The sequence below is a fragment of the Salmo salar genome, chromosome 04, assembly GCF_965601325.2.
Source record: "Salmo salar chromosome 04, fSalSal1, whole genome shotgun sequence".
Lineage (NCBI taxonomy): Eukaryota > Metazoa > Chordata > Actinopteri > Salmoniformes > Salmonidae > Salmo > Salmo salar.
In genome coordinates this window covers 92,589,632-92,602,877 of record NC_138294.1, presented here as the reverse complement: position 1 = coordinate 92,602,877, position 13,246 = coordinate 92,589,632, and the positions used below count along the sequence as shown (strand labels likewise).

Sequence of the window (13,246 nt, the reverse complement as noted above, 5' to 3'; positions counted from 1 at the left end):
AGACAACACATCATCTGCCAATCACAGACACAAGTATATCAAGTCACCGACAGGAACCTAGCACCAAAAAACAGGACTATTTGACCGGGTTGAAAAATGACTCTTCGTCTGTGTGAAACTATACTGATCAAAAAAATAAAGGGAACACTTAAACAACACAATGTAACTCCAAGTCAATCACACTACTGTGAAATCAAACTGTCCACTTAGGAAGCAACACTGATTGACAATACAGTTCACATGCTGTTGTGCAAATGGAATAGACAACAGGTGGAAATTATAGGCAATTAGCAAGACACCCCCAATAAAGGAGTGGTTCTGCAGGTGGTAACCACAGACCACTTCTCAGTTCCTATGCTTCCTGGCTGATGTTTTCGTCACTTTTGAATGCTGGCGGTGCTTTCACTCTAGTGGTAGCATGAGACAAAGTCTACAACCCACACAAGTGGCTCAGGTAGTGCAGCTCATCCAGGATGGCACATCAATGCGAGCTGTGGCAGAAAGGTTTGCTGTGTCTGTCAGCGTAGTGTCCAGAGCATGGAGGTGTTACCAGGAGACAGGCCAGTACATCAGGAGACGTGGAGGAGGCCGTAGGAGGGCAACAACCCAGCAGCAGGACCGCTACCTCCGCCTTTGTGCAAGGAGGAGCAGGAGAAGCACTGCCAGAGCCCTGCAAAATGACCTCCAGCAGGCCACAAATGTGCATATGTCTGCTCAAACGGTCAGAAACAGACTCCATGAGGGTGGTATGAGGGCCTGACGTCCACAGGTGGGGGTTGTGCTTACAGCCCAACACCGTGCAGGACGTTTGGCATTTGCCAGAGAACACCAACATTGGCAAATTTGCCACTGGCGCCCTGTGCTCTTCACAGATGAAAGCAGGTTCACACTGAGCACGTGACAGACGTGACAGAGTCTGGAGACGCCGTGGAGAACGTTCTGCTGCCTGCAACATCCTCCAGCATGACCGGTTTGGCGGTGGGTCAGTCATGGTGTGGGGTGGCATTTCTTTGGGGGGCCGCACAGCCCTCCATGTGCTCGCCAGAGATAGCCTGACTGCCATTAGGTACCGAGATGAGATCCTCAGACCCCTTGTGAGACCATATGCTGGTGCGGTTGGCCCTGGGTTCCTCCTAATGCAAGACAATGCTAGACCTCATGTGGCTGGAGTGTGTCAGCAGTTCCTGCAAGAGGAAGGCATTGATGCTATGGACTGGCCCGCCCGTTCCCCAGACCTGAATCCAATTGAGCACATCTGGGACGTCATGTCTCGTTCCATCCACCAACACCACGTTGCACCACAGACTGTCCAGGAGTTGGCGGATGCTTTAGTCCAGGTCTGGGAGGAGATCCCTCAGGAGACCATCCGCCACCTCATCAGGAGCATGCCCAGGCGTTGTAGGGAGGTCATACAGGCACGTGGAGGCCACACACACTACTGAGCCTCATTTTGACTTGTTTTAAGGACATTACATCAAAGTTGGATCAGCCTGTAGTGTGGTTTTCCACTTTAATTTTGAGTGTGACTCCAAATCCAGACCTCCATGGGTTGATAAATTGGATTTCCATTGATTATTTTTGTGTGATTTTGTTGTCAGCACATTCAACTATGTAAAGAAAAAAGTATTTAATAAGATTATTTAATTCATTCAGATCTAGGATGTGTTATTTTAGTGTTCCCTTTATTTTTTTGAGCAGTGTATATGCAAAGATGACTGACTATTCATCTGTGTGGAATGGCTTTGTGTATTACATGACTACTTGGCTTAGAATATATGGAAGGGAGGCGAGCACTACACAACATGGACAGGTGTACGGACAGGTGTGTGTGTGTGTGTGTGTGTGTGTGTGTGTGTGTGTGTGTGTGTGTGTGTGTGTGTGTCTTACCGCTGCACTGCGACCAGGGAAGTTGAAGAAGGTGTCTGGACCATGTCTCTGAGGCATCAGGTTCAACACAGACAACAACTTGATAGAATGTCTGGGCTGGAGGGGGATGGGAGAGAGGAGGAGAGGAGGAGGAGGAGGGGAGAGGAGGAGGGGAGAGGAGGATGAGAGAGGAGGATGAGAGAGGGGGAGAGGAAGTAGAAAAAAGAGAGTGATGAGAGAGGAGAGGAGGGGGGAGAGGAGAGGAAGAGAGGAGAGGAGAGCATGATGAGAGAGAAGGGGAGGGGAGGAGGGGAGGTGGAGAGGAGACAGTGATGAGAGAGAAGGAGAGGAGGGGAGGGGGAGACGAGGAGAGGAGAGAGTGGTGAGAGAGGAGGAGGGGAGGAGCAGAGGAGAGAGTGATGAGAGGAGAGGTGAGGAATGGGGATGCGAGGGGATGAAAGGAGAGGGGGAGAGGAGTAGGAGAGGAGAGAGGTATCAGAGAGAGGGAGAGGGATGAGGGGAGAAAAGAGGAGAGGAGAGGAGTAGGGGAGAGGAGAAGAGGAGGAGAGGAGGACAGGAGGAGGGAGAAGAGGACAGGATGAAACAGGAGGAAGTTCAATGAATCAGGGAAGTTCGTGACATTCCTAACAAATCACAGACACTGAAGGAGGATAGGAGAATAACACAGTGTGACATCATCAGCCCTACAATAACCCTATTGGATCAATAAGCCGTCAATCACATCTGCCGCGCTCTGGTAACATCTTATCAATACCATGGCAACCCCCTAACAAATCTATCCCTGGAGAGGAGAGGGAGGAGAGATGAAAGGGAGAGATGAAAGAGAGATGGAGGAGAGATGAAGGAAAGATGGAGGAGAGATGAAGGAAAGATGGAGGAGAGATGAAGGACAGATGAAGGAGAGAGATGGAGGAGAGATGGAGGAGAGATGAAGGACAGATGGAGGAGAGATGAAGGACAGATGGAGGAGAGATGAAGGACAGATGGAGGAGAGATGAAAGGGAGAGATGAAGGAGAGATGAAGGATTGATGAAGCAGAGATGAAGGAGAAATGGAGGAGAGACGGAGGAGAGACGGAGGAGAGATGAAGGATTGATGAAGCAGAGATGGAGGAGAGATGGAGGAGAGACGGAGGAGAGACGGAGGAGAGACGGAGGAGAGACGGAGGAGAGACGGAGGAGAGACGGAGAGAAGGAGGAGAGACGGAGGAGAGACGGAGGAGAGACGGAGGAGAGACGGAGGAGAGAAGGAGGAGAGAAGGAGGAGAGACGGAGGAGAGACGGAGGGGTAAGGGTTTTGTTTCTGTATACAGGATGTCATAGTGTGGGGATGGGGAGAAGAGAGAGAGAGATGGAGGAGACAAGGTGAAGAAGGATACAGGGATAAAGAAGGAGTGGAGGGGGAGTAGAGAGAGAGATGGAGGAGACAAGGTGACGAAGGATAGAGGGATGGAGAAGGGGAGGAGGAGGAGGAGAGAGAGAGATGGAGGAGACAAGGTGATGAAGGATAGAGGGATGGAGAAGGGGAGGAGGAGGAGGAGAGAGAGAGATGGAGGAGACAAGGTGACGAAGGATAGAGGGATGGAGAAGGAGAGGAGGAGGAGATGAGAGGAGGAGAGGAGGGGAGGAAGAGAGGAGGAGGAGAAAGAGAGATGGAGACAAGGTGAAGAAGGATAGAGGGATGGAGAAGGAGAGGAGAGGAGAGAGAGATGGAGGGGACAAGGTAAAGAAGAATAGAGGGATTGAAGGAGAGCAGAAATGGGGATGATCGTTGGCTAGGGCAACCAGGAGAGGAGAAATAGGGGGACAGGGTGAGGGATAGATGGATGGATATATAGATGGTGATGGGGACAGGGTGAGGGATAGATGGATATATAGATGGTGATGAGGAGGACAGGGTGAGGGATAGATGGATGGATATATAGATGTGATGAGGAGGACAGGGTGAGGGACAGATGGATGGATATATAGATGTGATGAGGAGGACAGGGTGAGGGACAGATGGATGGATATATACATGGTGATGAGGGGGACAGGGTGAGGGATAGATGGATGGATATATAGATGGTGATGAGGACAGGGTGAGGGATAGATGGATGGATGGTGATGAGGAGGACAGGGTGAGGGATAGATGGATGGATATATAGATGTGATGAGGAGGACAGGGTGAGGGATAGATGGATGGATATATAGATGTGATGAGGAGGACAGGGTGAGGGACAGATGGATGGATATATACATGGTGATGAGGGGACAGGGTGAGGGATAGATGGATGGATATATAGATGTGATGAGGAGGACAGGGTGAGGGATAGATGGATGGATATTTAGACGGTGATGAGGAGGACATGGTGAGGGATAGATGGATGGATGGTGATGAGGAGGACAGGGTGAGGGATAGATGGATGGATGGTGATGAGGAGGACAGGGTGAGGGATAGATGGATGGATGGTGATGAGGAGGACAGGGTGAGGGACAGATGGATGGATATATAGATGTGATGAGGAGGACAGGGTGAGGGACAGATGGATGGATATATACATGGTGATGAGGGGGACAGGGTGAGGGATAGATGGATGGATGGTGATGAGGGGGACAGGGTGAGGGATAGATGGATGGATGGTGATGAGGAGGACAGGGTGAGGGATAGATGGATGAGTACTGTTGTTGCCGTAGATGTTTATATATGTGTCTGTGACTACTGGACCTGTCCCATCATCCACCTCTCCTCACCCCAACCCCCAATGTCACCTCCTTTCAGCCTACACACAGCCCTTCAACTTAGTCTCACGCAGCCCAGCCCAGCCCAACCCAACCCAGCACAACCCAGCCCAAACAAGCACAGCCCAGCCCAACCCAGCCCAACCCAACCAAACCCAACCCAGCCCAGCCCAACCCAGCCCAGCCCAGCCCAACCCAGCCCAACCCAACCAAACTCAACCCAGCCCAGCCCAACCCAGCCCAGCCCAGCCACACCCAACCCAGCCCAGCCCAGCCACACCCAACCCAGCCCAGCCCAGCCACACCCAGCCACACCCAGCCCAACCCAGCCCAGCCACACCCAACCCAGCCACACCCAACCCAGCACAGCCCAACCCAGCCCAGCACAGCCCAGCCCAACCCAACCCAGCCCAACCCAGCCCAGCCACACCCAGCCCAACCCAACCCAACCCAGCCCAGCCCAGCCCAGCACAGCCCAACAGCCTCCGTCCCCCTCCCCCAGGTTAACTCCCCCAGGTTAACTCCCCCTCCCCCAGGTTAACTCCCCCTCCCCCAGGTTAACTCCCACACCCTCCCTCACCCTCCCCCAGGTTAACTCACCCTCCCTCCCCCAGGTTAACTCCCCCACCCTCCCTCACCCTCCCCCAGGTTAACTCACCCTCCCTCCCCCTCCCCCAGGTTAACTCCCCCACCCTCCCCCAGGTTAACTCCCCCACCCTCCCCCAGGTTAACTCACCCAGATACCGTTGTCTCCCCTGAGCATACTGAAGAGAAGTTTGAGCTCCTTCACTGTTATACTGTAGCTGGCCATCACCCCCAGCATATCCACCAACAGATCTACACACACAGAGGGAGAAAAAGTAAGGTCTAGTCAGGTCTAGTCAGGTCTAGTAATGTCTAGTCAGGTCTAGTAATGTCTAGTCAGGTCTAGTAATGTCTAGTCAGGTCTAGTAATGTCTCGCCAGGTCTAGTAATGTCTAGTCAGGTCTAGTCAGGTCTAGTAATGTCTAGTAATGTCTAGTCAGGTCTAGTAATGTCTAGTCAGGTCTAGTCAGGTCTAGTCAGGCCTAGTCAGATCTAGTAATGTCTAGTCAGGTCTAGTCAGGTCTAGTCAGGTCTAGTAATGTCTAGTCAGGTCTAGTAATGTCTAGTAATGTCTAGTCAGGTCTAGTAATGTCTAGTCAGGTCTAGTAATGTCTAGTCAGGTCTAGTAATGTCTAGTCAGGTCTAGTCAGGTCTAGTCAGGTCTAGTAATGTCTAGTCAGGTCTAGTAATGTCTAGTCAGGTCTAGTAATGTCTAGTCAGGTCTAGTCAGGTCTAGTCATGTCTAATCAGGTCTAGTCAGGTCTAGTAATGTCTAGTCAGGTCTAGTAATGTCTAGTCAGGTCAAGTAATGTCTAGTCAGGTCAAGTAATGTCTAGTCAGGTCTAGTCAGGTCTAGTAATGTCTCGCCAGGTCTAGTAATGTCTAGTAATGTCTAGTCAGGCCTAGTCAGGCCTAGTCAGGTCTAGTAATGTCTAGTCAGGTCTAGTCAGGTCTAGTAATGTCTAGTCAGGTCTCGTAATGTCTAGTCAGGTCTAGTCAGGTCTAGTCAGGTCTAGTAAGGTCTAGTAAGGTCTAGTCAGGTCTAGTCAGGTCTAGTCAGGTCTAGTAATGTCTAGTAATGTCTAGTCAGGTCTAGTCAGGTCTAGTAATGTCTAGTCAGGTCTAGTAATGTCTAGTCAGGTCTAGTAATGCCTAGTCAGGTCTAGTCAGGTCTAGTAATGTCTAGTCAGGTCTAGAAATGTCTAGTCAGGTCTAGTAATGTCTAGTCAGGTCTAGTAATGTCTAGTCAGGTCTAGTCATGTCTAGTCATGTCTAGTCAGGTCTAGTCATGTCTAGTCAGGTCTAGTCATGTCTAGTCAGGTCTAGTCATGTCTACTCAGGTCTAGTAATGTCTAGTCAGGTCTAGTAATGTCTAGTCAGGTCTAGAAATGTCTAGTCAGGTCTAGTAATGTCTAGTCAGGTCTAGTAATGTCTAGTCAGGTCTAGTCATGTCTAGTCAGGTCTAGTCATGTCTAGTCATGTCTAGTCAGGTCTAGTCATGTCTACTCAGGTCTAGTAATGTCTAGTCAGGTCTAGTAATGTCTAGTCAGGTCTAGTAATGTCTAGTCAGGTCTAGTAATGTCTAGTCAGGTCTAGTAATGTCTAGTAATGTCTAGTCAGGTCTAGTCAGGTCTAGTAATGTCTAGTCAGGTCTAGTAAGGTCTAGTAATGTCTAGTAATGTCTAGTCAGGTCTAGTCAGGTCTAGTAATGTCTAGTCAGGTCTAGTAATGTCTAGTCAGGTCTAGTAATGTCTAGTCAGGTCTAGTCAGGTCTAGTCAGGTCTAGTAAGGTCCAGTAATGTCTAGTAATGTCTAGTCAGGTCTAGTAATGTCTAGTCAGGTCTAGTCATGTCTAGTAATGACTAGTAATGTCTAGTAATGTCTCGTAATGTCTAGTAATGTATAGTCAGGTCTAGACAGGTCTAGTAATGTCTCGCCAGGTCTAGTAATGTCTAGTCAGGTCTAGTAATATCTAGTCAGGTCTAGTCAGGTCTAGTAATGTCTAGTCAGGTCTAGTCATGTCTAGTAATGTCTCGTAATGTCTCGTAATGTCTCGTAATGTCTCGTAATGTCTAGTCAGGTCTAGTAATGTCAAGTCAGGTCTAGTCATGTCTAGTAATGTCTCGCCAGGTCTAGTAATGTCTAGTCAAGTCTAGTCATGTCTAGTAATGTCTCGCCAGGTCTAGTAATGTCTCGCCAGGTCTAGTAATGTCTAGTCAGGTCTAGTCAGGTCTAGTAATATCAGGTCAGGTCTAGTCAGGTCTAGTCAGGTCTAGTAATGTCTAGTCATGACTAGTCATGTCTAGTCATGTCTAGTCAGGTCTAGTCAGGTCTAGTAATGTCTCGCCAGGTCTAGTAATGTCTAGTCAGGTCTAGTCAGGTCTACACATGTCTAGTCATGTCTAGTCAGGTCTAGTCAGGTCTAGTCAGGTCTAGTCAGGTCTAGAAATGTCTAGTCAGGTCTAGTAATGTCTAGTAATGTCTAGTCAGGTCTAGTCAGGTCTAGTCAGGTCTAGTAATGTCTAGTAATGTCTAGTCAGGTCTAGTCATGTCTAGTCAGGTCTAGTCAGGTCTAGTAATGTCTAGTCAGGTCTAGTAATGTCTAGTCAGGTCTAGTAATGTCTAGTCAGGTCTAGTCATGTCTAGTCAGGTCTAGTCATGTCTAGTCAGGTCTAGTCATGTCTAGTCATGTCTAGTCAGGTCTAGTCATGTCTAGTAATGTCTAGTCATGTCTAGTAATGTCTAGTCAGGTCTAGTAATGTCTAGTCAGGTCTAGTAATGTCTAGTCAGGTCTAGTAATGTCTAGTCAGGTCTAGTAATGTCTAGTCAGGTCTAGTAATGTCTAGTCAGGTATAGTCAGGTCTAGTCATGTCTAATCAGGTCTAGTCAGGTCTAGTAATGTCTAGTCATGTCTAGTAATGTCTAGTCAGGTCAAGTAATGTCTAGTCAGGTCAAGTAATGTCTAGTCAGGTCAAGTAATGTCTAGTCAGGTCTAGTAATGTCTAGTCAGGTCTAGTCAGGTCTAGTAATGTCTCGCCAGGTCTAGTAATGTCTAGTCAGGTCTAGTCAGGTCTAGTCAGGTCTAGTAATGTCTAGTAATGTCTAGTCAGGTCTAGTAATGTCTAGTCAGGTCTAGTAATGTCAAGTCAGGTCTAGTAATGTCTAGTAATGTCTAGTCAGGCCTAATCAGGCCTAATCAGGCCTAGTCAGGTCTAGTAATGTCTAGTAATGTCTAGTCAGGTCTAGTCAGGTCTAGTAATGTATAGTCAGGTCTAGTAATGTCTAGTCAGGTCTAGTAATGTCTAGTCAGGTCTAGTCAGGTCTAGTCAGGTCTAGTCAGGTCTAGTCAGGTCTAGTAATGTCTAGTCAGGTCTAGTCAGGTCTAGTAATGTCTAGTCAGGTCTAGTCAGGTCTAGTCAGGTCTAGTAATGTCTAGTCAGGTCTAGTAATGCCTAGTCAGGTCTAGTCAGGTCTAGTAATGTCTAGTCAGGTCTAGAAATGTCTAGTCAGGTCTAGTAATGTCTATTCAGGTCTAGTAATGTCTAGTCAGGTCTAGTAATGTCTAGTCAGGTCTAGTCATGTCTAGTCAGGTCTAGTCATGTCTAGTCAGGTCTGGTAATGTCTAGTCAGGTCTAGTAATGTCTAGTCAGGTCTAGTAATGTCTAGTCAGGTCTAGTAAGGTCTAGTCATGTCTAGTCATGTCTAGTCAGGTCTAGTCATGTCTAGTCAAGTCTAGTCAGGTCTAGTCAGGTCTAGTAATGTCTAGTCATATCTAGTCATATCTAGTCATGTCTAGTAATGTCTAGTAATGTCTAGTCAGGTCTAGTAATGTCTTGTAATGTCTAGTCAGGTCTAGTCAGGTCTAGTAATGTCTAGTCAGGTCTAGTAATGTCTAGTCAGGTCTAGTAATGTCTAGTCAGCTCTAGTAATGTCTAGTAATGACTAGTCAGGTCTAGTAATGTCTAGTCAGGTCTAGTAAGGTCTAGTCAGGTCTAGTCATGTCTAGTAATGTCTAGTCATGTCTAGTAATGTCTAGTCAGGTCTAGTAATGTCTAGTCAGGTCTAGTAATGTCTAGTCAGGTCTAGTAATGTCTAGTCAGGTCTAGTAATGTCTAGTCAGGTCTAGTAATGTCTAGTCAGGTATAGTCAGGTCTAGTCATGTCTAATCAGGTCTAGTCAGGTCTAGTAATGTCTAGTCATGTCTAGTAATGTCTAGTCAGGTCAAGTAATGTCTAGTCAGGTCAAGTAATGTCTAGTCAGGTCAAGTAATGTCTAGTCAGGTCTAGTCAGGTCTAGTAATGTCTCGCCAGGTCTAGTAATGTCTAGTCAGGTCTAGTCAGGTCTAGTCAGGTCTAGTAATGTCAAGTAATGTCTAGTCAGGTCAAGTAATGTCTAGTCAGGTCTAGTAATGTCTAGTCAGGTCTAGTCAGGTCTAGTAATGTCTCGCCAGGTCTAGTAATGTCTAGTCAGGTCTAGTCAGGTCTAGTCAGGTCTAGTAATGTCTAGTAATGTCTAGTCAGGTCTAGTAATGTCTAGTCAGGTCTAGTAATGTCAAGTCAGGTCTAGTAATGTCTAGTAATGTCTAGTCAGGCCTAATCAGGCCTAATCAGGCCTAGTCAGGTCTAGTAATGTCTAGTAATGTCTAGTCAGGTCTAGTCAGGTCTAGTCAGGTCTAGTAATGTATAGTCAGGTCTAGTAATGTCTAGTCAGGTCTAGTAATGTCTAGTCAGGTCTAGTCAGGTCTAGTCAGGTCTAGTCAGGTCTAGTAATGTCTAGTCAGGTCTAGTCAGGTCTAGTAATGTCTAGTCAGGTCTAGTCAGGTCTAGTAATGTCTAGTCAGGTCTAGTCAGGTCTAGTCAGGTCTAGTAATGTCTAGTCAGGTCTAGTAATGCCTAGTCAGGTCTAGTCAGGTCTAGTAATGTCTAGTCAGGTCTAGAAATGTCTAGTCAGGTCTAGTAATGTCTATTCAGGTCTAGTAATGTCTAGTCAGGTCTAGTAATGTCTAGTCAGGTCTAGTCATGTCTAGTCAGGTCTAGTCATGTCTAGTCAGGTCTGGTAATGTCTAGTCAGGTCTAGTAATGTCTAGTCAGGTCTAGTAATGTCTAGTCAGGTCTAGTAAGGTCTAGTCATGTCTAGTCATGTCTAGTCAGGTCTAGTCATGTCTAGTCAAGTCTAGTCAGGTCTAGTCAGGTCTAGTAATGTCTAGTCATATCTAGTCATATCTAGTCATGTCTAGTAATGTCTAGTAATGTCTAGTCAGGTCTAGTAATGTCTTGTAATGTCTAGTCAGGTCTAGTCAGGTCTAGTAATGTCTAGTCAGGTCTAGTAATGTCTAGTCAGGTCTAGTAATGTCTAGTCAGCTCTAGTAATGTCTAGTAATGACTAGTCAGGTCTAGTAATGTCTAGTCAGGTCTAGTAAGGTCTAGTCAGGTCTAGTCATGTCTAGTAATGTCTAGTCATGTCTAGTAATGTCTAGTCAGGTCTAGTAATGTCTAGTCAGGTCTAGTAATGTCTAGTCAGGTCTAGTAATGTCTAGTCAGGTCTAGTAATGTCTAGTCAGGTCTAGTAATGTCTAGTCAGGTATAGTCAGGTCTAGTCATGTCTAATCAGGTCTAGTCAGGTCTAGTAATGTCTAGTCATGTCTAGTAATGTCTAGTCAGGTCAAGTAATGTCTAGTCAGGTCAAGTAATGTCTAGTCAGGTCAAGTAATGTCTAGTCAGGTCTAGTCAGGTCTAGTAATGTCTCGCCAGGTCTAGTAATGTCTAGTCAGGTCTAGTCAGGTCTAGTCAGGTCTAGTAATGTCTAGTAATGTCTAGTCAGGTCTAGTAATGTCTAGTCAGGTCTAGTAATGTCAAGTCAGGTCTAGTAATGTCTAGTAATGTCTAGTCAGGCCTAATCAGGCCTAGTCAGGTCTAGTAATGTCTAGTAATGTCTAGTCAGGTCTAGTCAGGTCTAGTAATGTATAGTCAGGTCTAGTAATGTCTAGTCAGGTCTAGTAATGTCTAGTCAGGTCTAGTCAGGTCTAGTCAGGTCTAGTCAGGTCTAGTCAGGTCTAGTAATGTCTAGTCAGGTGTAGTCAGGTCTAGTCAGGTCTAGTAATGTCTAGTCAGGTCTAGTAATGCCTAGTCAGGTCTAGTCAGGTCTAGTAATGTCTAGTCAGGTCTAGAAATGTCTAGTCAGGTCTAGTAATGTCTAGTCAGGTCTAGTAATGTCTAGTCAGGTCTAGTAATGTCTAGTCAGGTCTAGTCATGTCTAGTCAGGTCTAGTCATGTCTAGTCAGGTCTGGTAATGTCTAGTCAGGTCTAGTAATGTCTAGTCAGGTCTAGTAATGTCTAGTCAGGTCTAGTAAGGTCTAGTCATGTCTAGTCATGTCTAGTCAGGTCTAGTCATGTCTAGTCAGGTCTAGTCAGGTCTAGTCAGGTCTAGTAATGTCTAGTCATATCTAGTCATATCTAGTCATATCTAGTCATGTCTAGTAATGTCTAGTAATGTCTAGTCAGGTCTAGTAATGTCTTGTAATGTCTAGTCAGGTCTAGTCAGGTCTAGTAATGTCTAGTCAGGTCTAGTAATGTCTAGTCAGGTCTAGTAATGTCTAGTCAGCTCTAGTAATGTCTAGTAATGACTAGTCAGGTCTAGTAATGTCTAGTCAGGTCTAGTAAGGTCTAGTAAGGTCTAGTAATGTCCAGTAATGTCTAGTCAGGTCTAGTAATGTCTAGTCAGGTCTAGTCATGTCTAGTAATGTCTAGTAATGTCTCGTAATGTATAGTCAGGTCTAGTCAGGTCTAGTCAGGTCTAGTCAGGTCTAGTCAGGTCTAGTAATGTCTCGCCAGGTCTAGTAATGTCTAGTCAGGTCTAGTAATATCTAGTCAGGTCTAGTCAGGTCTAGTAATGTCTAGTCAGGTCTAGTCAGGTCTAGTAATGTCTCGTAATGTCTAGTAATGTCTAGTCAGGTCTAGTAATGTCAAGTCAGGTCAAGTCAGGTCTAGTAATGTCTAGTCAGGTCTAGTAATGTCAAGTCAGGTCTAGTAATGTCTAGTAATGTCTAGTCAGGCCTAATCAGGCCTAGTCAGGTCTAGTAATGTCTAGTAATGTCTAGTCAGGTCTAGTCAGGTCTAGTAATGTATAGTCAGGTCTAGTAATGTCTAGTCAGGTCTAGTAATGTCTAGTCAGGTCTAGTCAGGTCTAGTCAGGTCTAGTCAGGTCTAGTAATGTCTAGTCAGGTCTAGTCAGGTCTAGTAATGTCTAGTCAGGTCTAGTCAGGTCTAGTCAGGTCTAGTCAGGTCTAGTAATGTCTAGTCAGGTCTAGTAATGCCTAGTCAGGTCTAGTCAGGTCTAGTAATGTCTAGTCAGGTCTAGAAATGTCTAGTCAGGTCTAGTAATGTCTAGTCAGGTCTAGTAATGTCTAGTCAGGTCTAGTAATGTCTAGTCAGGTCTAGTCATGTCTAGTCAGGTCTAGTCATGTCTAGTCAGGTCTGGTAATGTCTAGTCAGGTCTAGTAATGTCTAGTCAGGTCTAGTAATGTCTAGTCAGGTCTAGTAAGGTCTAGTCATGTCTAGTCATGTCTAGTCATGTCTAGTCATGTCTAGTCAGGTCTAGTCAGGTCTAGTAATGTCTAGTCATATCTAGTCATATCTAGTCATGTCTAGTAATGTCTAGTAATGTCTAGTCAGGTCTAGTAATGTCTTGTAATGTCTAGTCAGGTCTAGTCAGGTCTAGTAATGTCTAGTCAGGTCTAGTAATGTCTAGTCAGGTCTAGTAATGTCTAGTCAGCTCTAGTAATGTCTAGTAATGACTAGTCAGGTCTAGTAATGTCTAGTCAGGTCTAGTAAGGTCTAGTAATGTCTCGCCAGGTCTAGTAATGTCTAGTCAGGTCTAGTAATATCTAGTCAGGTCTAGTCAGGTCTAGTAATGTCTAGTCAGGTCTAGTCAGGTCTAGTAATGTCTCGTAATGTCTAGTAATGTCTAGTCAGGTCTAGTAATGTCAAGTCAGGTCAAGTCATGTCTAGTAATGTCTCGCCAGGTCTAGTAATGTCTAGTCAGGTCTAGTAATGTCA

The 13,246-nt window shown here is 46.1% G+C and overlaps 1 protein-coding gene across 1 annotated transcript in view; it reads right to left on the bottom strand.

Annotated features, from left to right (window-relative positions):
• Positions 1–13,246, bottom strand: part of LOC106574788 (neurobeachin) — a 293,517-nt gene that overhangs the window by 197,601 nt on the left and 82,670 nt on the right. Inside the window, 2 exon segments of the mRNA XM_082974820.1 lie at positions 1,888–1,983; positions 5,344–5,444. Coding sequence (XP_082830946.1) covers positions 1,888–1,983; positions 5,344–5,444 — 197 coding nt within the window.